At 40.6% G+C, this 26136-nt stretch overlaps 1 protein-coding gene across 3 annotated transcripts in view; it reads right to left on the bottom strand.

The window, feature by feature from the left end:
• triqk (triple QxxK/R motif containing) overlaps positions 1–25450 on the bottom strand; it is an 82101-nt gene extending 56651 nt beyond the window's left edge. For 2 of the 3 annotated variants that reach the window (XM_041054080.1, XM_041054082.1), the window contains exons 1-3: positions 25286–25450; positions 22766–22840; positions 14465–14550 (exon numbers count right to left, since the gene is read on the bottom strand). In XM_041054080.1, coding sequence (XP_040910014.1) covers positions 14465–14550; positions 22766–22826 — 147 coding nt within the window. In that variant the 5' untranslated portion in view covers positions 22827–22840; positions 25286–25450. Of the gene's footprint in view, positions 1–5757; positions 7766–14464; positions 14551–22765; positions 22841–25285 lie in introns of those variants that run through there. The other variant, XM_041054081.1, reaches the window with a different exon arrangement.
• Between the last annotated feature and the right edge of the window lie 686 nt (positions 25451–26136).

Below are 26136 nucleotides of genomic sequence, written 5' to 3'. Positions count from 1 at the left end.
AGTAGAGTCATGCTTGAAACAAGTCTTGGTTTTGAGATTACAGAATAGCAGGTAAATTAGTTGCATTAATGTATTAAAAAATACATTATATACTTAAATAAATTAGACTGAAGATGTGTGTTCAAATGGAAAACAAAGCTATTTTTTATCTCACATCAGTCATGTGAATTTGATCACCAAACAGCTTGTGTTCAATCACTCCAACCAGCCAAAGCACAGACTTTGACTGAGGGTTTTCTGGCACCAAACATCTAGAATAGCAGAGGTGCAGAGATTTAAAAGAAAAAAAAAACAAAAAAAAAAAAAACAAGAGAAAAGTTCTTTCTGAATGGCACTCTTTCTTCCACTAATATCCCTCTGACTGAATGATATCTGCCCTGACCTCTAGTGACCTGTGGCTTAAGGGGACAAGAAAGAGAGAGAGTGGACAGTGATGTTCAAATAGAGAAGCCAGTGTGTGCGTTTGTGGGACACATAAAGAGAAGACGAAAATGGAGAAAGAGTGTGCGTGTGTGTGTGCTCTCCTTTTGCCCCTGGGGTATGAGTCCTGTGGCTCTAACTCTTTAAAATCAAAGACAGTGCACAGCCATGATCTTTGAAAGACAATGATGACCCACTTACTACCTTGAAAATGTTCCCAGGAGCAGCTCTGTCTTTCCATTGCTCTGTCTAAAAGTGTAAACAGATGAGATCAACGCCACTGAGAATTCTCACTCGGGGAAAGACTAGAAAGTACAGAGATGTGCAGGTAGACTTTGATACAAACATTAACCAAAATGGACCAATAGCCACAGAAAGACAGAGACACATGACTGCTAGGTACAGCTAATGTGCACATGGCCCCACGAAATACTGACCGAGACTGCGTTCTGGCTCGTTACCTCAGTGTCATGTGATATCTGTTCAGGTTTGTTTCACCCACAAAGAGGGAACAAGTGAACAAGATAGAGAGGTGAACAGAGAGATTGATAGCCACCATCTTCTTGGACCATGTATCATCTGCCATTGTTGCTGTTGCCAAAACACAGCAACTGCTGCTTCAGACCCTTAAAATGTCACTGCTAATGATGCAGGTTATGCTTCTAATGTAACTAATGTGTTGTTCCTGTGGGGTTTGGTATTCTGGCCAGGTCAACCCCATGCCTGTAAAACACGAAGATGGAAGAATGGCTAATTGTTCAGCACCTGCTGTTAGGGCTAGGTTTAGAGAAGGAAAAAAGAAAACTCAAACTGAGATTGAAATCACTTTCAGCGCAAATTCCAGTTTTAAAATTCTCTCATCAACCTTGTTTCCAGCTGCACTAAGCAGCTGTTTTCTAAGAAAAACACTCTCATGCACTATCTGGTGAACAGAATGGCGCATTTAGCAGCTAAAGAGCCAGATATTTCCCTCAGGAGGGGGAGTGGATGTTGGACTTATATTCATCAGGTGGTCAGAAACTTGACTCCAAATTACTGTTTATGCTGCTTTGTGTCTGCTGGATGTGTAAACTGGGTCTGAGAGTATACTGGATGCCCCGTTACATGCACTTTATGTATGCACTGTGCTCCTCATCCTCGACCTTATTCTTGTTAAGGGGTTACACACAGTTTTATTTATTTTTCTTGTTGTCAGACACAGGAGCTCTTATTCCTGCTGTCAGGTTACCATTGTGTTTTTTAGTGCTCATGTGTTGAAAGGTTCAGCATACACCCAATTTGTAGTATGTATAGAAATGTGCCCACATCCACTATACAAGTCCACAGCTGTCAACATCCTCATCCACCCTGGAGTATGATCAAGGCTTAAGTGGTGGAAAATATCTGTTATTACTGCTTTACGAATAGTGCACCCCATGTTTAAATAGGAAAATCATCTACAAACAAACGTTCTACAAACAATGAAATTAAAGTGCTTTAAAGAACCACTGCCACCACTTAAAAGATTCAATTACTGACGTTCTTCTATACTGGGTGCTGATTGGAGAGCCTGATGGTTGAGAAACAATCAAATGAGCCTCTGTGCTACTTGAATGCACCAGCATGCATCAGTGCTTGCCTACTCTCTGGAACAGTGATTCACCGAGAGAGAAGGAGAGAGCTGAGATCTCCTTACTTATTCCAGTAAAAACCACAACAAACCAAAAGAACCAGAAGACAACCTGTTGGTGTTATTCCCTCAGGTAATCCCACGCTCACTAGTGCATGGCCAAACACAACACTGTGAGAAGCACAGTGCTCCGTTTCTCTGAGGCCTCTCACTGGGTATCACATTGTCTTTGTATCCCACACTCTGACAGCCCAGGTGTTGAATAATCATGAAACTTTCAAAAAAAGAAAAAAAAAGTCACTTAAAACTGGTGTAAAATATTTTAAATAACCTGTTTGTATATGTTTTATCTTCCCAGACAACTTTACAGTCTCTCAAACTAAATATTTCACGCGAGCTGCTCATGCTTTTTGCTTATTTATAATATAATCATCTCTGTTGCTTGGGAAGGTACGCTGATCTAAACAGACAGTTTGGCAAAAGTTTGGCATCTGCCACTGAAGCTGATTCACTGGAAATTAGCTCGGAAAGCTGTGATGCACACTGTTGCTTTTGTTGGCATGATATACCACTCTTGAAAGGCAAAACGAACGGTCGCCCAGAACAATGAGCCTTAGAGAATCCGACAGAAGTACCCAAATAGTTATTAGCTTAATGTGCTAACAGAGTCCTCAGTGCTTTCCTTTTCCATTTAACTGTTATGTACAAGAGGCCTGATTCTCAGATGAGTCAGTCTCAAGTGGGTCAGAGTTGGATGGTTTACTCAGGGTGTTGAGTCTCCTGGGAACTGAAGGATAGGATGTCAGCTGCTGCTTCCTGCTTTAGCCAGTAACAGGAACTGGCTGTGTTCCAGTGTGTTCTGGCGTGTCCCTGTGTGTGTGTGTGTGTGTGTGTGTGTGTGCACGTGCACTGTTAGACAGAGGGACTGGGCAACAAGCCCAGGTGCAGCAGAGCCCAGGTGTTCCTCTGTGAAGAACACAATGAGCGTGTGCAAACATGGAGGGACAGACAGGCAAATGGAGAGGGACTGGTATCAGAGAGCACACCTGTTGAGCACCTGCTCTATCCTCTCATGACACACTGATTATGGATGCAGCGGTTGTAAACACATGCGCAAATGAAAAGCCAAAACTTGCACATGCACATTTCTTTCAAATCACAAATACTGTTAACACTGTAGAGACAGATCAGCGATGTCTTTAGTGTCAGTCAGGAAGAGTAAGTCATAGTCTCCTATCAAGAGACTCTCAGGCCTCTAAGTATTTTTATGCCTTCACAACTTTGCTGTCACTTTCTCCCTGCCCTCCCTGACTTTCTCTGCTCCCCCACTGAGTTCTTCAGTCTCTGTGTCATTAGGCAGCGCATCAGGGATTAAGAAGGCGATGGGAGGATGTGATTCGCAGCAGAATCCACTAAGTCTGGCATTACCACACACCTCACAAAGCACAGGGGAGTTTCTAATCCACCGCACAGCACAATCCTGCTAATGCATTCATATCAGACACACAGGCAACAGAGGTCGGCCGAGAATTAAACACCAAAGTATTACTGTCAAGTTCAGCATTGACGTGGTCATGTTTGTTTTTCACATTAAAGTCTGCCAATGCCTGCATTTGGCTGGGCGGTGGATGTGTAGGGAGATCATTTGTAGGACAAAGACTCATAACATATCATATATTCCTAATATATAATAGAAAAATATTCAACATTGCTCACTGCATTACAATCTCTAAAGAACAATCGAAAAACCTAAAGTTATTACTGAAATACAGCTTCTAAATATACATCACGCCACACACCATCAGAGGAATTTTAGCTTCTATATCCGCCATCTTTGTCGCCCTCCGACTCTGGATGTGTACACCAAAGTGCCTTACATGATCACGATGGAATCCACACATTTGAATTTTTAAGCAGAATTGCAGAAGCAGTGAAAGATATGCAGGAAAGCAGCAAATCAATGAAAGGGGGAAGAAGAAGGGGGAAGGTGGAGGGAAAGGGAGGAGACATTATGTGTGAGACTAGCAGTAGTACTTTGTGACATGCATCATCAGTCCTGTCTTCTCAGTATATCTCCCTAATGGGAGCACAGCAGTGTGTGTGTGCATGTGTATGTGTGTGAGAGAGCGGGAGCGATGAGCCTCCCTGTCAGTGACTTGTAGAGAGACTGTGTGTCTGTGTGTGTGTGTGTATGATAGAGATAGGGACTAAATGAGCTCCTGGCGGGACTGACCCTCCTCACTTCTCACCGGTCCGTCAGAGAGACTGAGCGCTCCACTGGAGCATGGCCACAGGCACAGTTCTGAATATTGAAAATACACACACAGATGAACACACTGTGGAGAAAGGCGGCTGTACAAGCCTTCTGTATGCTCACATCCACACGAGCGCACACACACCCACAAAAATGGCACCAAAACAGAGGTAAACGCCATCTTAGAAACTAAACCGAAAATACACTGAGGTCATTGTGCATTTATGTTCACATGATGTCATGGTACAGACAGAAAATAATGTGAGAAAATGCATATGTTTGTTTATGTCAGAAGCAAATACCATGCAAGCCAAACCCAGCACACTCCCAGTGTGTGGTGTCGAGTTCACCAGCAATCATAATTATGATTCATGTCTTGGTTAACAGCCATACATGTATGAAAATGTTTCCTACTTCCTAAAGTGTGGGAAAGTACAGCAGCATTACATACAGTAATAGGGCTATGTGTGTGTGTGTGTTGGTGAGCATATACACATTTTGGGCTAAGTATAATTACTCTTGGTGACATACCTCACATGACTAATGAGCAGGATTTGGGTGTGTGGCGTCTAAGTCATTTGTCACAGGATGGTAGGTAAAGCTTCAGTGAGTTCAGCTCCTGTGGAAGGCTGTTAAGGTCGCGCTAAATGCTCATACACAACTACTGCCTGATTAATTTCATCTGTTTGACTTGCTGCTAACAGAAGCCAGCGGAACACCGTCAATTAGCAGAGAGTTTTCACGTGACATGTACTGACGTCACACTCGTGTCCTTTTGTCATTGTTCTGGATTAACTCTGTTGAATGAATTTTCAGCCCAAAGCAACAATGAGTATCTCCAATATACTTGTTGACACACAAACAGATTTCCTTTTAATAAGGAAAGGCCATGACATGACATTTAGACCAATGAAGTCAATACAATTTAATAACCCATTACTGATAGAGCACTGTTGTTTATAGCTTAGAAATAAAAGGATCAAAGAGGAATAATGGCAAGCTTTTAGCTCATAAAAGTAAATCATCACCAGAAATTCTTTTATCATTAACTTTTAAGACTCAAAGTAACGACTTCACCTGCATTTAAAAGCTAAATATAAACCTTTAGGGAAAAAGAGGAATAAAAAATTACTAGTAGTTAACGTTCATGTCAAGGTGGTATCTTAAGTATTCACAGTACGATCACCTGTCATTGTGTTTAAATAGAACCTCATCCTTTATATCATTTAATATATGCAATTACAATAATCACTTTGTCACATAAATGGCCTTAGGTATGTCCATTGACATTTTCTGAACTATACTCTGACGGTTATTACACCCTCTCTGTCTGCACTACAGTCACCAGCTAAAGGGTCCAGACTTAATAGTTGTAAACCCAGAAATTTACACAATATGCCTTTTTCTTACGGAACCAGAAGCTGACACATAGTTTGGTTCACATTTCAGATCATAAAACATTAATTCAAATAAATCAAAATGAAAAGGTCCTTTAATTTCTTTTTTTAACATTATACATTGTTTAGATTTCCTTATAAAGGGAACATGATTTTTATTTTAAAAGCAATTTAACAAGAGGAACAGAGAAAAATTATTAATGACATATCACACTGTATCCAGTAAAATAATCATAATGACAAAGCAAATTGTTAAATGTTTACCATACAAACCAATTCAAAAACAGAACTAACCATTACACTACTGGGAAAAATTGCTTGCATCTCATCTTGCCAAACATGGGTCTGAACAAATAGGCTGTGCTGCCAGGTCCTTTCCACTGTGCTGATGTCAGAGCTCTTGTATTTGGTAATGGTGACCTTTCAGATAACAGGTGTCATGTATGAAGGTCTATTAGGCTGGGCTGTCTATTGTTACACATGTGAGGGGGGTCTGGATGTACCAAGGCCTGATAAAAGCCACTGGGTGAGGGTATGGGTGCATGCTTATCATAATGGTTTCTTTGACATGTAGTCTTTTACTAGAGGTCGGAGGGTCATGGGAGAAAAGAAGAGAAAAGGCAGAAACTAAAAGCTCAGAATCTGTCTCACATTTCGAGAATCCTATGAGCCACGGAACACAATCGGGCATAGACCTAAGACTTTTTTTTTTTTTTTTTTTAAATAGTGGGAAAAAAAACATGTTAGAAAAGAGAGAAGTCACAAGGCCACTTGTGTATTTGGTACTGGCCTGTTATGCATTACGGGGACATAAAAGAGTCATTTCCAAAACACAACACTACTGCTATTGCTAGTTAGAGTTCATGCATGCTGAGAAAAATATGTAGAGTAGAAAATGTGTAATAAGATGAAAAAATGTACAATTTCCAACAAAAAAAGGAGCAAGTGGACTCAATAAGAAAAAACCCTTACTTTGCTAATAAAGAATCTCTCAGTGGAAGCACTTCAAATGGTTAATAGAAGGTCAGTCCTTGCATCTTGCAGGCCTAGTGCACAAAGAGTAAAGAGGTGGTAGAAAAATAGCATATACAAACCTTCATATTCGTTCCTACAGAGACACATCACATCTTTAAGGGGACAACAATACATACATTTGACAAGAAGAAAATCACCAAGGTGTTCCTTATGAGGAACACGTAGGCTCACCTCTATTCAGTCATCGTTCATGTCTGTAATTTCCATTCAAATGAAAGAACAGCGTCGTATTTGTAATGCTAATCCTGTGGATGTCTGTCTAAGTGCTGCATGTATGTGCGGCAGGTACAATGTGTTGTTCTGTATTCTGCACACATGTTCAATCAGGACAAGGGCTTTGTGGATTCTAATCTCACACTTTGTGATCTCCAGATATCCGTGAGGAGAGGTTTGTGCACTGGAATGTGAGGCAAGTGTTTGTCTTGATGTGACGAGAGGTTCAGCGGGAGATTTACATTTTTCTATTAGTGGAGAAAACAGTGGGACGTGACTCCGCAGAATATGATTAACAGAGCCTGGTCTCGACTGTAGTTCGGAAGATGTGTAAAAGGCTCATTTTCTTTGCTGATTGTGGATTTTGCAGCAGCAGATTTTACAAGTGCCACGAAGCAAGTGATCTGACTTTTTCAGGGAATGGAAACATTTATAGATGTAAAACCATAGTATAATTAATGTCAGTACAATAGTGATTACAGTTTCATTGCATATTTCCAAGCAGAAAATAAAGGGACAGGAAAAAAAATTGTCAAGTCTCAAAAATGGCCTGAAACTTTAACTGTTTAATGTACTGCAACATTTCTCCTGAAGAAGAACACACAACAAAGTGTGTGAAAAAGACTGAGAAACTGTGTCCACTGGTCACAAACTGAACACAATTTGGACATAGTCTTGTGACTGTAAACAAGAAACAAGAAAGCTGTCCGCAACCCGTCTACCCCCATATTAATCTACATCCACATCCAGGTTAATCTCAGTGCTCAGGTTGAGGTAGAAGAAGGCGTAGATGCAGAGTACAAAGAACAGGATCGCTGCAATGACAAGGAATGCATCCTGAGAAGGGAAAAGAAAAACATTTTAAGATACAGTAACTATTTATATACCTGTCTGATCCCTTGTCTGTCGTTACACTTAGGAGCAGCTCAGCTTGGTTTGAAGGTGTTTGTAGTGTTCTGCAATTATTGTGCGTATCTATTAGTGTTATGTCTATATTTGCCAAGTCCCTGTTGTCTTTCTTTTCATCTAAATGTGCTGCATTCCTAACAGACTTTTTGTCAACATGACTTTGTGAGTAAGAATATATTGTTTATTAAAAAAAGAAAAAATAATTAAATGTTTAAACTGTAATTTTTGGTTGTATTAATGTGCTTAAAAGAGAAATGTAGTTATATTAATATCAGTCATCACATTATATTGTGGTACAAAGATGTAAACACTTCAAAGTTGTTTTTTTTTCAGACTTTACTGAAGGGAAACAGAAAACTGCTGTGTCAAACACTTCCTGTCTACACATATTTCAATTTGTGTTCTTAATATTTCCTATTCATAATGAAAATGTCAAAACAATTAAAAAAAAACTGTCCTCTCCTCTTTTACATTTTTAAACTTTGGTGCATTGCTGGATAAGTGATGACTAACAAAAAAAAAAGACTGCACAGGATAAAACTGTGACTTCATTCAGTAATCGTGACCTCGATTTATCCCTTTTTAATCTAATCCTAATTTATATTTGTACAGTCACTTTAAACAGACAGAAATGTGTGCATGCTACATTTTACATATAAAATAATCAGCCTTGTTTGTTTTGTTGTAAAAGGTTAACAAGCTGCTAATCATATGTCAGTGTTTCCTGTCCAAACAGCAACACAGGACTGGTGTTTCTGAAGCTATTCACACTGAAGAGCATTTTTTTGAAAGCTTTGTTTGCTGCAGTGGGAAAACACGAGCTAAGGGCTGATGGAAGGCCAAAACAGACAAACAGATGTGTTTTCAAATTTACCTGCGTTTGTGTGAAAATGGTTTCAGGCTCTTTAAAAGTAAACCAGGTCCCCACAGTAGGTGTCCTCATTCTGATGGACCCATTTGCACATTAATGACACAAACACTCTCAGCTGCTTTGAGAGATTCACGGTGGGAAATCGTTATCTGATGAAATGATTCGGGTGACACTGACGGTAAACATAATGCAGTTAAATTACTGAATTTATAATGGCATAAATATTGTATTGTATTATACAATACAGCATTTATACTACCAAGTCAATGAAAAAACAGTGTGACGCTGGTTATGGTATATTACAAAGCTGTGAGACAGGAGCTTCCTAACCCTGGGGTTGGGGTGCACAGTGCCAGGGCTAATGTAGAAATTTTCTTTCTCAAAATAAATAAATAAATAAATTATTGTATGTACAGTAACATTTCAGAAACCTAAGTGCTGAGTGACCCTCATATGATAATCTGCAATTGGCATCCACAGCTCTCCTGTAGTTTTTACAGAGAAGTTAAACTTTCTTCAACAAAATCAAAATGGCCTATTTTTTATTTTTTTTATTTATTTTTTTTAGATTTTCTGTTGGTTAATTGTCAAACAAATTGAGGCTTTCCAGAGGAGTGGCATTCAGCTTGAAAATGGGAATTTGGAGCGCTCGTTCATTATGTGGTGCTCACACGATTACAATCTTCATCAGCTGGAGTTTCATTAAGGCCACTCAGAGTATTGAACAATGCCAGTTATTCTTTATCAAGAGAACTCATTAGCAGCAAACTTTCTAATCAACAGTGGAGAGCTTGGAGAGCTTTAAAAGAGTGCAGAGCATGGTTTGATTGGAGGTTATTCAAAAAAAACAAAAAACTTTTTTTTTTTTTTTTGATTTGAACATGGAAATTAGTTTTAACATGCAAACTGGGCCACAACAACACAGGTGACATTACAAGTGAATTCAAAAACGTGATTTTTGATAACATGCAATTTAAATTTCTGCAGATATCTATAATTTTATTCTTGGATTTATGGAATCTTTAAGACACTTAAGGGGGGAAAAAATGAACCATGGCAAACTAAATCAGCCTGTAATGTCACATTATTATGTTGTGTATTCTTGAGTGACAGACAGAGGTTCAACAAGGTTACACTGAGGGAAAATGTCAAAGAGAAAAGCAGCAAACGAGACTGCGACTGATGTAAAAAAAAAAAACACAAGCGAGCCAGCGAGCAATATATAAATACACACACACACACACATATACATACATACATATATATGTGTGTGAATGAAAAATTGAGAAAACATCCATTCAGTTACGTAGCAGGCATACACAGGGAGGACTGCAAAGTCAACCCACAGGCTAAACTGCAGAAAGAAAAGACAGGATGGAAAACAAGAGTGAGAACGAGAGGGAAAACAAGTGAGAGATAAGGCTTGGCACAAATGAGGGGCGGTGGGGGGCTAATAATAATTCCACTCTGACGAAGGGGGTGGGGGTGGGGGTGGTGGCGGTAGCGAGGGTGACAATTAAAAGGCGTCACAGCATCCACAGCTATCTGTATACATGTTGTAGTGCCTAGTCATCAGCAGCATTGGTCTTCATTAGCCTCAGCCCACATTTATCTACATCCCGACAGCCTCCAAACAGCTTAAAGTCCCTGCTTAATTGGAAAACTTTTAAATTTCATGCACTTTAGTTTCATATATTAACCGCCAGGCTCCCACCGCTTGATTTACTTTTCTATTTTGCCGAGGCCTCGGAGAAAAGAGAAGTGTTATCAAATCACGGAGCCTTGATTGTTTTTTGCTTTTTCTTGTGTTCTCTCGCAGCTTTGAAAAACATGACAAAGAAAAGCGTTTGTAATTCTGTCGACAATATTGCAAAGAAAACATTGTGCTTCTGACGTAGGTAAGCATTTCGTTGAATTGCCGCTGAAACACAAGGACGCACAAAGTTACAATCCAGGCTTTTTTTTTTCTTTGCTTCAAATTTCAGAGAGAAGGAGAACAGCTGGTTACAGTGACTTGTCCATGAAAACAAGCTGGAGGGGTTTTGGTGAAAACACTTGAGTGGTAGAAAGCACCTGCACTTGATTGAGATCATTGTTTTCGAGGAGAGTGGCCCACTGTGTTGACTCTTGCCTTGTCTCACAAACACGTTTATGTACGCCCACACACTCACACAAACACACACACACACACTCAGACACAAACACACAGCCTTTCTGCCGACATTCTGATGGAGACCCCTGGATGGGGCCCAAGCACATCATCATCTTCATCATGTGGCTCTCTCAGCACCGGTGGCAGCTGCAGCACACTCAGCATGCTGGGAGCTGGGTCTCTGTCACCCTGGCGACAAGCCACAGCTCAACAGACATCACCTCATCTGGTCCGCCTTTTATTCTCCTCCTGGGTTTGTTTGTGTGTGTACGTGTATGTCAGTCTGTTTGTGCCTACGTGCTAAGCAAGAGAGTTTCAGTGTGTTTGCGGCTCTATGTGGGTGGCAGACAGACACGAGCCACAACAACTGTTGGTGCATTTGGGCTGCGGACGGTAAGCATGTCTCATCTGTACAAGTCACAGCGACAAATAACCAGCCATTAGGTTATATTTCATAACTGGTTAAATGAACGGCGCTATAATTTAGTTGGCACCTTTATGCCATAATACTTAATTGTCCAGCAATAAGCAAATATATCTTCTGTATTCCTCCATCACTGATGGCATTACATTCTCATAATTCTACATTCCATTCAATGCCTTTTGTAGGGCTTCAACCAATCATTATTTTCATGATTACTTTTTCTATTTTTTTTTTCCCCAAAAAGCACCGGAATTCCTAACACAATTTCCCTAAGCTGAAAAAAAAAATTTCCTAATAAAAATTTCTAGCTAACTTGCAGAAGAAACACACCAAAAAATATTGAATTGTTAAACGACTTAGAATGATTGATTATACCATAACCTATTTTCACTTTATAGCTGCTGATTGTCTTAAATGAAACAAATAGTCCTTTTACATAGCTAAACTATTTTATATAAAGCCCTGTCCTTTCTGTATCCTTTAGCGGCACTTATAAAGAAATGCTTCCATGAACAGGAGAAGCTTTACTATCACCATCACAACTCACTGACTCTTTTCATAAAGCTTATTGTAAATTAACTGGCATAAAAGGCCATAAAACCTACAAATTCCCATGTGCTATCTGTCAATGCTGCTCACCAACTAAAAAGTGTGAATAAGCCTCATAAAGCTAACGGCCAGCACAGATGACAGATCCAGAATTCTGTTTCAGTCAGAGGCTGAAGCAGATGCTACAGTTTGGGTCCAGGTTTACAGCACAGCATCCCTCACAGGTTTATACCAATAGGTTTTACTTAAGGGTTTATTAGCAATGACTCTGGATGGTGCTTAATAATCGCTACGCTTGTTAATCAGAATTGCTCCTGCAAGATAAAACTAGCAGCTTCATGAAACAAGAAATATTAGTGGTATAAGAATAATGCTGCCAGTAAAAACTGTGTGCAACTAAAAAGAAAAAAAAATCCTGTTCTATATGGTCTTACTAGCCACACAACATACATTCACAAATGACAGCTGGTAGCCTCCATCCTCTGCCAATTCCATAAGCAATTTTTTTCCCAACTTTCTAGGCTCAGCAGATAAATAAGACTGAGGGAAAACAGTGCAGAACTGAACAGAAGGCTAGTGAGCCAATTAGACAAGGCAGCAGGCTTGTTTCCTGAGCTGCAAGTGAGTGTGCTGGAGCTGTTTCGAAGGTGCTTCTTCTTCTCTGAGCAACCTGAGGAGAGACTGCAGCAAGACTTCCTGCCAGTTTCTTCATCTCTGCTGTCGTGACCGTATGCCATCCCTCACTTAGAGGCGCTGTAGATTTGCTTTCAGGCAACCAGCGTTTATTTCGATAAACACACCGGGACTCAACGCGTGTATAAAAACACGCACATATACAACAGGTGGCTGGTTTCCGCCACTTCTCAGGTCAACGCTTTGTGCAACCCAGACAACTGATCACTGCTGTGGGAACAGAAGTTCTCCCTTTCTCAATCTCTCTTTCCCAGTCTCTCCACCTCTTTCTCTGCCAACTTATCCAGACTGCCCTGCTACTAGAACAGCCCCAAGACAGCCTGCCCTGGTGGCTGCCAGATTCTCTGTGCCCGCGTGTCTGCTGGCCCTTCTGAGATGCCAGCTGCATCTGAGACCAGCATTTCAACCAGGGAGAAGGTGGAAGAGAAGAGAAGAGAAGAGAAGAGAGCAACTTCTCATATAGAGCAACACACCTACATAAACCACAGCCAAATCATTGCCTGCAACCAATGGTTGAGACACGAGGGGGGGCTTTCTACTGTCATCACAGAGGTTTGTAAAAATCACAACTTTATATAATGCTAAAAGGACTTGATGGCAAAGCAAGCGTGACCAAATATCCATTACATCTGGGCTGAATTTCAATCGAACTCGGGGCCAAGAGGTCTAAGTCAGTTTAATATCCTCGTCCCAGAGGTATTTTTAATCCGACCTCTGAAAATTCCCCTCGTCTTGGGCGTGAAAAACCTGAATTATTCATGAGCAATATCAATATTTCAAGATATGGACTAATCTAATTGGATTAAAGACGTGCTTAATGAGGCCTTGCGTGTCTAAGAGATGCATATTTTAAAACCTGACCATTTCACCCAGTGTTTAATCCTCACTATGATTTGTTCATCTCTGTGTACTACATGCCAACTCAAGCTTAATGAGGAAGTGAAGCCTTTTGGCTTTTGATATACTGTAAACAGCACCAACTTTCAATGCCACAAAAGAAAATAAACATTCACAGAATATCAGCAGACATGTCTGAATGCTTTCTTGCAGTTGTCTTCCACTTAAAAAAGAACTATAGAAATCATTGAGGACTTGAATTCATCTAATGGTATTTGCAATTTCAAAGAGGATTCAAAGAGAATGTAGATTCACAAGCTATTTCATTTGCAAGAGCTTACTCTATCTGGAAACAGAACCTTGAAATAGTAAAATTGTTTAGTGGTAAGTCAAATGAATGAGGAAAAGCACAAACAGCTGTGGCACGTTTGCCAGAGTGATAAACATGGAGTCATCCGTCTTTGCCTCCACAACAGCTCCTAATCGCTGCAGTGTGACAAAGCAACGGCGCGAGACGTACTTTTCTACCCCAGCAACACCCTCACCTCCCTTTACTTTCACATTACCCAACTCTATCTTATCACTTTCGTATTCCTTGCATTTTATATTTCTCACTTCTCTCTCCTTCTCTCCGTGTCCCTTTCCATTGCTCTTTTACCATTAAATGAATAAGGAAACTTATCCTTCCAGGGATTCAATATGTGTTCAAAAGCTGCAAGTTCTTCTTTTTCTGAAGACATGATAGTGTGTTGTAAACTTTATTCTATAGAGATCCTTCCTTTTCTCAACAATAGCTTTCAACACTTGTACAGATCTTCAACACATAGGCAGGAGGCCACATCACATCATTTCAGGTGGATATATATTGTTACTTTCCCAGCAGACCTACAGTAAGTTGTAACACAGATATGGAACAATAAGAAAGTCTAGGATATGATCTAGTGAGACACTCTCAAACAGGCAGGCAGACAGACAGACAAATGCAATGAAGATAGTTGGCAGAAAGACAGACAAGCAGATGGGCCGGGACAGACAAGCAGGCAGAAATAGAAGAAGACATGCAGATAACAGGCAAGAGTAATCTGAAATGGTAAGTCTCACCCTGAATCCAGAGGAATTCTTCTTTGCTTCAGCTTTCAGCCGTGTGGCCTTTAAGACTGACTTTGTCTTCTTGTAGTCCTGCTTACCTGAAAGAGAGAAATTGGAAAACACAAATCAAAAGAGAGTAAAACCATCTGACTGTCATTTTGAATACCATGTTTTGTTGTTGTATTAAGTTCTGGCTCCAATCGCAGTTTTCATCCATTTGTATTTACTCCAGATGACAAGAAGAATAATGCAACTCATGGACAAGTTCGATCAAAGACTGAAATATTTTAATTGAAGCGGCTCCTTCAGTGGCAGGGAACGAGCTACATGCCTCGTCAGACCTTGTAATATTGTCACATAGTTAACAAAATATTACAAGCTAGAATAAATGAAGGTTGAATGTAGCACTGGAATTTTAGCTCTACAATTAAGTTTACCCACACGATGCATTCTGCACATGTATTCAAAATGTAGAGCATTTTTCCTGAGCTGCATACAGCTCACCTGTGCTTGGTTGACTTCCCACGGGCTCAAGTCTCAAGGGTGAGTCTTTTGGGCAAAGCGGCCACCTGGTAAAGTGTGTGTGTGTGTGTGCGTGCATGTGTGTGTGTGTGTGTGCGTGTGTGTGCTTCACACGAGCCAGAGCAGGCTGTCTGGGTCTAATTAGAAACAACACACTGCAGGAAAAAGGAACTTTGCTAACAATAGGGTGGAAAGGCAACAGCTTGGTGAACAGTGTGTGTGTGTGAGTGCTCTTTTATTCCTATCTTTGTGAGAACCTATTTAAATACTCAGACTTGAGATTTTACTGAGTCCTTAAAAAAGACATTTTCAGGACTTCGGTTCAGGGTTAAAGCCCCTGGGTCAGCTTCGAGGTTTTCTCTGTTGATGATGAAACATGCGGAGGCCAATTGAGCCTCATTTACAATGGAATAAGGAAAAGTAGTAGGAGGGAGAAAAAAGGCCATCCACATCCATCTGGAAAGGTTGTGGGAGAGAAAAGACTGAAAATGAGCTAGTGAGATAGGAGGGGTAAGGAGTTGAGCGCATGTTGTGATTCTGAAAACAAACAGACAGAGCTGCATACGACACACGCTTTCTCTTTTTCAACCATCTCACTCCCCCTGGTTCTTTTTCTGAGATCTTGCACTCAATTCCTATCTCTTTCTCCATCCCTCCTGGTCACGGACTCCTCTTCCACCTCCCTCAGACTCAGTGGAGGGCTAATAGAAATGGGGAGCATGTTGCCAGGAGCAGACAGTGAGCTAGTGGGAATTCATTAGGAGGGCTACTGGATGTCTCCTCCACTTGTCAGAAAATGGAGAGGGGGGAAATTTGATTGGAGGGCACCTCAGGTTCCTCTCCATTCATAGAAATGGTGCACTGACTTTCAGGCTGCAAAATGGCTGCTTGTGATCATGTAAACCTACAGGAAGCCACATAAACACAAGACCAACATCCAAGACAAAAACAAAACAGTGGGTCAGATACATTGTGAGAGGTGCAAAAAAGGAGTAAAAATGAACAGAAATATCCAAGGAAATAAAATTGTCTTACTTGTAACATGCAAAAGAATTGTTGAAGGTTTATTGGCCTCACATGGCTGCTATAAATACAGATTTGTAAAGCCTGTTTAACTCCTACAGGTTTGCTCAACTGATACAACAACAGTACAAAGTGGTACAGTTAGCTAACAAGCTTGCTAACTGACAGTTACGTGACAGTTATATCTGGATATCTGGGAGTTGGCGAACCATATGCTCAGAAATGACAATCAAATGTGCAAACCTGTAGAAACCCATAATCTCTGTTTTAAACTCATCCTGCACCCAATTAAGGACGAAAAAAGTTGTAAACTTGGATTTAAAACTGAAGCCCACAACTTAACAATCAAGCTTTTCTGCTGCAAAAATGCCCAAGGATACTCAAAAGACAAAATCGTGTCAGAGCTTAAGCAAAATGGGGTTTAAAACTGCTTCTAAAACCTGTATCTGTGCTGTTTTTCTCATGCTAAACTTGTTCTTCGTCTACATGTAGAAATTGCGTTTATATGCAAAATCATCACAACCCAATGCACCCATAACCATCTGGCAAGAACCAAAACTTAACTGGAGCAAAAGCAGAATAATTACACCAAGTGGGAGTCTGAATTGTTGATATGGAGGAGAAATGCCAGAGAACTACATCTGACTGTGTAAGGTATTGTAATGTTGTATTACAGCGCTGTACTTCTTAGAACCTCATGTTGCCTTTCTCTTGTGGTTTGTTTGCGTGGGTCTGGAGCCTGCGCGCACACACACACACACACACAGTCCTGATGATATTACATTGGGATTATGGGCACTTGTATTTGTCATTGCGGTTCCCTGTGCTGCACCGGTGCTGTAGACACTTTATGTCACCAATTATCTACCTGTGCTGGGCTACACGCTGTCCTCCCATCCCTCCCTGCTTCTGCCTGCCACACTGAAAAGGCATCACTGTCCTCCTGTACAGCAACGACAATGCCGTGTCTCAGAGGAACATTAGCCCTTGTAAAGCGGCCTAGAGTGCCTGCTGAGCGTCTTTCCTGAGAGTGCCTTTCATTGAAGTCATCACTGATTTCATGTCAAGAAGACAAGAGAAAAGTGAAAGTGGCCCTCACCTCCCACACCACTTACTGCAGATTCCCTTAAATGTGTTTCATCGTTTTTCATCACTGCGTCATTGCGGCTAACTGTAAATGGTGTCTGATTGAGACTGTGGAGAAATTAGTTTTTATCTTGAGCAATTGTTCTGCTTAGCATAACGAGACTGGTAGGGGGTATTCGCTAAAATTAGCCACGTGATTGAAGGGGGAGCATAAAGGTATGTGATTTGTGTGTCACACAATCTGGCCATTAAAATGATGCCAGAGGAGGGGTAGACATCTCAGAGTATCGCAATTTGTCTGAATGAAAAGAAACATGAGTAGTAAATATGTGTGTCGTACATGCTGCTGTTTGAATCTTTACCAGAACCTGCATTAAACACTTTAAATCCTGCCAAATTGTGTCCTGAGTGGCACAGGGTGAAAAGACAACAATATAGGATAGCACCAAAGCTTCAGCAGAATTCACATTATTAACAGGAGCAGTAAGTAGGCAAAATACAGGACAGTTGCTTCAGGCGGAACAGACAGATGATGAAGGGGAGAAGCAAGAGTACTGCTGTCACAGATCCACTAATTTCCCTGTTAACTACGGACTTTTGCTTTTGTGGTTTCACTTAGTGAGATTAGATCAAATGTTGGCAAACAGAAGACAACATTTAGCTGCCCTTGTGAATTCCTTATTGTTGTTTTTTCTTTTTAAGCTACATATAGCTACATATAGCCACCTGTCATATACAAATATACAACCAACAATATACAGTTTTTGTGAAACTTAGGTCCACAGATTAATTTTAAAAAAATGTCAGTTCTTTACATCATGGCTGAGGTGGTACCTTTGTTTCATTCTGACCCAGGAAAAACCCACTTTAAGAGGTTATATAATAGACAAATTGAAGTATTCCTTTACACGCTGTTAATATTCTGATGAGTCTGACAGGCAGAGAGCTATGCGTGACAGTTTCATGCAGCTGGAGAATCATCACTTCAGGCCAAGTCATGATTCTGGCATATAACAATGCATCTATTTGTGGTAAAAGGAAATCATGCCTGTCACGTTTCTAACATACTTTATGTTGTCTACATTTCAGTCATGCATCATGTAATAAAAGACATTAGATCTGATGTTTTTTTGTTATGATCACAAGAAACTAAAAGAGCTGACCCACTAGAGTTACGTTTCTGAGACGCATACTGTTGCAATCTAAGTTGCTGCTGTCTCATTTATATCTTCTACATCTTCTACAAGTCTTGGACAGCCTCAGGAAAATTCACCAAAATCACTTTGCCTGTTGCTCATCTCTAATGGAAGATCAGTGAAACCCATGGAACACTGACTCATGTGTGTCAAGCCCTTAATGCCGACTTGAAAAACAAAATAGTTTCAGTTTTTGGAGGAGCAGGATAGTTCTAAAGAAACCACCCATTCACTGCGAAAAGTGTCACATGTTTGAATTACAGTAATAACATTTACCAATGCTACCAATGATGCACAAGCCAACCAGTACTGTAATGTGTCAAAGGCTACTGTACACCACTGTTATGAAGGCAAAATAACAACAAAAAAGCACATGAGAGTGTCAAGAGAAAGACTCATATGCCTGAGGAATTCAGTATGAGTTTGTGTTTTTGTGTCTATGGAGACTAGCTGTCCTGCATATGCCCTACATGGAGTGTGATGGGGTGATTTGGACAGACAACCCACTGTCCAGTACACTCTGGGAACCCTGGGACAATTTAGGCCATGAACTGACAGTGTGTCTGACAGTTCACCGTGCTTTGCTTTGCCTCTGTCTATCCGGCATGGCGGCCAAATAGTCACTGACCACATGGTGCAGAGCGCTGGCATCTGCCAGAATGCATGGTAGTGGAACTAGAAGGCTTGTGCCAGACACATGGGACACATTCATGCCTTGTCCTCTGAATCATGACATGGGCTGTGAGAGGAGGCCAACTCTCAGGTGGTGGCGGAAGACAACACGTACGTGGAAAATATGATTATGACTTAACAACAGTCAGTTTTTTGCCATGAAAATGATTTTTTCAACCTATGTAAGACCTTCAGTCAAAGCATTCAAAACAACTACATTTACAGCATTTGTTATATAACGAGAACAGGAAAACAACTATACTTATACCTATACCGATATACTGTAGCCTGATATAAGTGAATTATTTATCACATTTAATTGCAAGACACACAATTTCCTCAGTGAGATCTTCTTTTCAATATGAAATGATGCCTTCTAAAGCCAATAACTTCCAGTTTGCCATTCTGTACTTGGCATTTTAGGAGTCTTTATCTGTGCAGACAATTTTCCCTAGCTTGTTCTGTGGGCAGCAGCAGTCATTACTTGAACAGAGTGACCACTTGCACTTCCATGTAAGAACACTATAGCTTTGCCTCTCCTGAGGGCAGCCTGGTGCAGTCAATTATAACAGGCTTAATAATGGTATTTAAAAAGAGAGTGACAACAGTGGCCCCTTGATGGCCATCTGACATGACAAAAGCACTCCAGCAGAGATGATGGTACAGCTCAACAACCAGCCTGGACTACTGCTGATGTGCCATGAATAAGCCAACCTATTACGATTTCAAATTACCATGTGTGGCCCATTCCAGCTCTCAGAAGACCCAGCCCCATGCTATCCTTGAAGACATCATTTTCCCCTCCAATGTCTTTTTCGCCCCTCTCTCTGTTTTCTACCTTTGCTGTTAAACAGTAGTTCCCTGAAATTGCCTGATGGCCATTCTTTTCAAAAAGGAAAAACGGTAAAAATTGAGGGTTTGGAAGGAGGCGGAGGTACAGAGAGGACCAAAGTGTCCCTGACACCTCTATTACATATTTTTGAATTGATGAGACGTGCTAGGAAAGAAAACACTTAAAGATTTCTGCACCCCTGGTAAGAGATGTGACAGTGGGAGATGAGCTTGTTATGTTATGTCTGTCTCTTATTTGTTGAACCTGCCGGGTTTCACACAATGGCAGACGGTTAAGGGATATCTGCAGGCTAAATAATCCTATTCTTCTGTCCCAATATTAAAACATATGCAGCTGTGGCGCTGCTCTAGGAGACCCCAGTTCTTATAGTCTGGCAGAGTAAACAAAACAGAGGAATTTCTCAACAGGCAATCACTTGCCTGAGTAAGAAAAATATCATGATCCCTGTCAGTTTGACAGTGACATCCGTTTTTCATCTTAGAGAAATAGCATGGGAAGGAAAAAAAAGAGGGCATCCGATACAAAAAGGACAATGTAAAAGTGAAAAGAAGGTGCAAAATGAAAAACATGCACCAACAGAAAACATTTGAGTTAAGAGGCTCACTCATGAGCCTTGTTAACACCAAAGTACTACCAGGAAATATAAAACCTGGAATAATCAGAGGATGTGTACCACCAGGGGCCAACAAACAGCCATTCACTGGGAGGAAGGGGACCAGAACAATGTCATAACTGACACAATCTTCAGAAGGAAAGGGGGGGGGGGGGGGGGGGGGGGGGGGGGGGGGGGGGGGGGGGGGGGGGGGGGGGGGGGGGGGGGGGTGGGTCTGGATTCGTACAGAACATTTTAATTGATAAATTAAAGAAAACAAGAAGGTAGCAGCTTATCATTGAGACTAGATGGGTGTGATATTTTTACAATAGAAAATCTGTCTCCATTCAAACTCCTGCAAACTGATGAAACTGCTCAACAGCAAACAAAGACAGAATAGAGATGGGGTGCACAGCTTTTTGAGAACACCAGACTATGGTGAACTCAGGACTCAGAGCTGTACTGAAAGTCAGAGGTGTACAGAGTGAAGAGGACAGTCACTTGCGGCGCTCCTGTGCTGCTGACCACCCATTTAGACACACATCTTTGCAGCCGCACTAACTGTGGTCCATCAGTCAGGCGGTCAATTCAGGAGATTGTGGAGGCATCTACTTGCGTAATCTGGAGCTTTTCTCACAGCACTACGGTCTGGATTGTGTTAAAGGCACTAGAGAAGTCAAAGAACATGATTCTCACAGTGCTGCCTGTGGTTCGCTGACGTAGGTAGATGATGGCGTCATCAACTCCTACATGAGGGTGATAAGCCGGGACAGGAGATGTAAAGCAAGCCAGTTTTCATCCGCTAATGCACGGAGTCACCAGAGATGTAGTCGACATCATCCCAATTCAAGATGTCTTGCTAGTTTTACAACTTCAGTCTTCTGGCCTGTGTCACTAAATGATATTAAAAAAAAATAAAAACCTTAGTCATAGTCAGACAGGAGTTGAAATGTGAAATATAAGAGGACCTCTTCTGAAAATGAACCTGCTTCTCAGGCTTCCTGTGGCCAGAGGATGTCAAGTCCCCATGGATACATTTAGTCTTCAAAGACATCAAAGCTGTCCTCTTGTAACTTTCATTGTCTAGATTGTGCCACTCTCTTCAACTCATCCTCTATAGCTGTGATTGTTGCCATTTCTATGAAGGAACTCATAGAAATCCTTTGTACAGGTTCCTGATACATCTTCCTTTAATCCAAAAACAGGCCCCTTTGGTATCTAATAAGACTACTTAGCCAAGTTTCATGTGCACAATATATCACTACTAGGGTCTGAAGAAAAACTTTAGGCCAATAAGGAGAACAGAGCTTCCCTCTGTGTTTGCGTCAGTCATAGCTGCTCACAATTATCCAGCTTTGCCAATGGCGACCTTTTGGTTTTGCTCCACAAGAGGAAAACAAAAACAAAAAGACATGATATGAGCTGTGATCTTCAAGCAACCACAGCTGGCATGCTAAAGGGGACCAAACTTTTGATTGATACCTACCATATTGCCTTAGTTAGGCCTTTGTGATGTAAGAGGAAAGATGGGGAAACAAAGTACCACAGGATTAGTGTGGTATTGAACTCTGACAAAACAGCTTCTGACTGATATCAAAGGGGCTGTTTTTTAAGCGTGGAATTTGCTACCCGTCAGTAATGTGACCTCAGATGCTGCTAGTTCATCTCTAAATGTAATTACTTACACAGCGTGTGTACCGGTTCTAATCCAGTGAGTCTGGTATAAGTTTAATTTCAGTCCAACACAAATTGGAAAAGTTCCCTGGACTGTGCAAAGAAATTATGTTAATTCTCACATAGTCGATGAGGATAAAGGTCTTCAAAAGCTGAGCTGTAATACAGTCTGGGATGTACAGTATGTGAAACCACTACAGCACTGCTCACTGCAAAACAGTATCATGTGCATCATTATTTATTAAGTGTGACATAGTCTGCTTGTATGAGAGAATGCTGAGTTGATTAATCCACTGTGGTAAGATTGCCCACATCAAGCAGTGAGTAATGATTTTGGTTGAAATGCAGTTACACAACCAGTCGTCGAAGACCTATCTCAACTGTCAAAAAGCATCATAGATTTACAGACCTTATTGTTTTAATTGTCAGTTAATATACAGATTATCTTTTTGATTAAACTATCAGTCACACAGTAAACACAATGCTAAATTAGTGGCAATGCCCAGAGAATCCAAAGAATTTCTTTAAAGTTATAAAAGAAACAAAAGCCATCTGCCCATTTCTTTAAATTTGTTTCCAACCAATGTCAAAATATCAAATCTACTGACAATACCAATACCATTATTTGATCTGATTATAGCTGACTAATTTACTATTGATCAATCAATTGATTAACCATCACTAGGATGACTCACCAATCTGTTTTCGGTACTGATCAACTGGTAATCTGGTCGCACTGGCATCCTTCTTCCCCATTTTCCCTCCGCAGCCTGACAAGACATGAGAAGAAAAACAGAGTGAAAATCAGAGTGAGAAAATTTCACAGCTGGGTCTCAGTGTTACACCTGATCATTTAGTTTAATCAAATACGGATATAGCTCCATTCCTGTTACTGTAGCTTGAGATAACTTGTGAAATCTGCAGGAAGGATTCAAGTTAATACACAATCATATATAGAGAGGAGTAGTCAGTTTTGATCAGGCAGATGGTTTATCTTTCACATACATCTGCTAGACATAATTAAATTCATTCTCACCACCTTCGATGTGTTACGTTCACAGTATGTGCACTTCCTATCCATCTCATTTAGTCTAACGCCATTTCCCTTCACACCATGAGCTCTCTCTTTGATTACCTTTACAGCTCACAGGGAAGACATAAAGAGAAAGAGTTGGGAATAATATAAATAGTATCCTTAGGCTCCACATGTAACTAAGCAAGTGTGTGACTATGCTTGTGTAACAGAATAAATGCCAGGCAGTAAGGCTTTGCATTTGCGTCAAAGCATGTGCGTGTAAAGATGCACACTCACAAGAAATAACGTCTGTATAATACTTGTGTGTGCGTTTCCTTGTTTCTCAGTGAGCACTCTAAATTCCAGACAGGCTCCTCCACAACACACTGCATCAATCAATAGTGTAGCCTTTTGTTTAAAATAGTGGAAAAAGCAAGTATGAGTTGAGGGGCAGGCCTGTGCTTTCTGATGAGACTGAAATCTCTTACCTGTTTACTGGCTAAAAGATTTGAGAATGATTAAAAGAAACATTCGCACCCACACATATGCTTAAACAAATAGTGTTAGAAATCTACCATGCCCTGCTAATCTAATGACAAATGATTATCAGAAGGGAAAAAAAGCAATGTTTACACATGACAGAAAGAAAAATGTGTAACCAGGTGTGCACCGGGGAGAACTAAGAGGTGAATATGAAAGGAAAAAATGTATCTATGTGCATCCAAGAAGAACAAGAGCGGTGGAGAGTCTAGAGGTGTAGCCGGGGAATAGGGGAAAGAGACTGAATTAGCATGTTCAAGGAGCGTGGCTGGCTGCCTGTGCTGACTGATACCTTCTCATGGGAGACTGCTGCTGTCGTGGGAGACCTGAATTTTACCTTACACTGAAAACATTGTTTTCACCTACATTTCTAACACTGTTAGTGCCAGCAGAGAAGGAGGATGCATGCACAGCTATTGTTTTCCAGCAGCTGAAAACCAGAGTCAGCAAATTAAAGGAAGTGAGAGGAGGACAAAAGGAAGAGAGGAAATTGTCCAAATGTAATGTTTACAGTTGGACACAGTAGGCGCTCAGAGTTGCCAGCTATGTTGTACTGTGTAGCAACATCATAATATTATATCTAAACTGCCAAAAGCAACACATGTGAAGCTTCTGTCATTACCGGTAGTCATTCCTCACTGAAATTTCTACAGACGTTTAACAGTATATTTTGAATTTGCAGCTGTGGAGTATAAGTAGCAAGGAAGAGTGCTGACTATTAGAAAAAAATTCTAAGCACACTGACAAGTGCATTGTTGGTGCAGATAAAATAATAATTCCCTAACCAATTTTGCATGTTACACTCACAGATGACAAGCTGAATGATACGTTCCGGTCATTAAAAGCGTTAACCCTAATCTCACTTTACTGGAGATCTAAACTACACTTAGCAATGTGATTTTATTTAATTATTTTTATTTTTTTTACCAGGGGGCTTTTTATGATTGATGTTACCCCAGTTAAAAGGCACAGGTTTCCCTCCCTAGTGCAGTAACACCTGCCATTGTAACAAGGTACACTGTGCTGCACAAGATAATTTAAGTTAATCTAAGTTTATATCCCACAAGACTAAACAGATAGAACAGAAATCAGGTATGCCAAATGGTTTCCCTCTAGACTTGGATCCAGAAGGCATGTGGTCAAAACAGACGACTGAATTGTGTAGTAACAGTGGGTGAAAATAAACTCAGGTGTCTTACTAAAAAGTAATGTAGTCTGATAGAGTCCTACAAAAAAAAGATGGATTATATGGAAGGATATATTTTCTTGAAATGAATTAAACTCCATCAGTTTAAACAAGGTAGACAAAATAAAATGGGAACCAAGTGTAGGCGCACGCATCTTTTACAACAAAGCTTGGTGTTTTGGGGCACTGTGGTCTCTGGGATTCATCAGCAGAGCTCTCTATCTGTCAGTAAAGCGTGAAATGAATCTACTATTGACAGACTTTTAGGTTTGTTAAAATCCACAATTCGTCCATTTGCACTTTCTCTTGTCTATCGGCAGACTCGAACACGGAGGAAAAAATCTTTCAGGAATCATATATTAGCCTCTGAGCAAACTGATATGATGACTCAACTCAACTAAACGTAAAACATCCCAGTGTAGATGTAGCTCACTGGAGGCAGATCTCAGTCATTGTATTCACGAAGATACTTACACTGTCGTTGTTTTTCGAGAGAATATGTCGCTTAGTAGAGGTGTTTCTGCATTACGAAGCGCCTGACTGCTGTCTGTGGACACACACGACGACAGACGGGACGCTTTTTTTTTATTGCACTTTGGTCCAAACGTCTCCAGAATGCCAACACACCACTTCTTTCCACTGGTAGTTCCTGGTTTATGCGTCAACGTCGATGACGGGCAGACTTTTAATCCAATCATACACGGGTTTGTGTGGAGTGGACCAATAGCACGAAGCTGGGGCGGGACGGTGATCTTAAAAACACTGGACAAGCACGTGAGGAGTTGATCGTTGGGGCACTCCCTCTCATCTCAAGACACAAAACTTCCTCGATCCCAAAGCTGTTGTAGGATGTACTGCATTCATAGTGATGGCAGATAAATCGGTAGCTGTTGATGAATCTTGCCAGTTTGCAGAAATATTATAACAGGTGGTGAAAATTATAAAAGAGATATACAGGTCCTTATAAAGCTTCACTTTCTCAGTTGTCAAAAAAAAAAAAAACATTAGCCCACAATGGTTCCATTTTCTTTATGCTGTTATCATGTGCAAAGTAAATACTGTCATAGAAATAATATAATTTAATAATTTGCTTTTGGAGTTGTTTTGGAACATGACACTAATTCATGAAACAATGCTGAGGATATTTAGCTAAACTGGACCTATGTTACTTATGATGCAGTTAAACAGAGCGCTTGTTACTGTAGCTAAAATACACTGTTGCCCATAAAGATGGAATAAAATATATTTTACATCTTCTCATGAAATGATTGTGACAATGTGATTTAGTCTTGATAGATAAAGTGTATATCTTCTCTATTGAGCAG

Source organism: Toxotes jaculatrix, chromosome 13, assembly GCF_017976425.1.
Source record: "Toxotes jaculatrix isolate fToxJac2 chromosome 13, fToxJac2.pri, whole genome shotgun sequence".
NCBI classification, from domain to species: domain Eukaryota; kingdom Metazoa; phylum Chordata; class Actinopteri; family Toxotidae; genus Toxotes; species Toxotes jaculatrix.
This window is presented reverse-complemented; position numbering and strand designations above follow the sequence as displayed.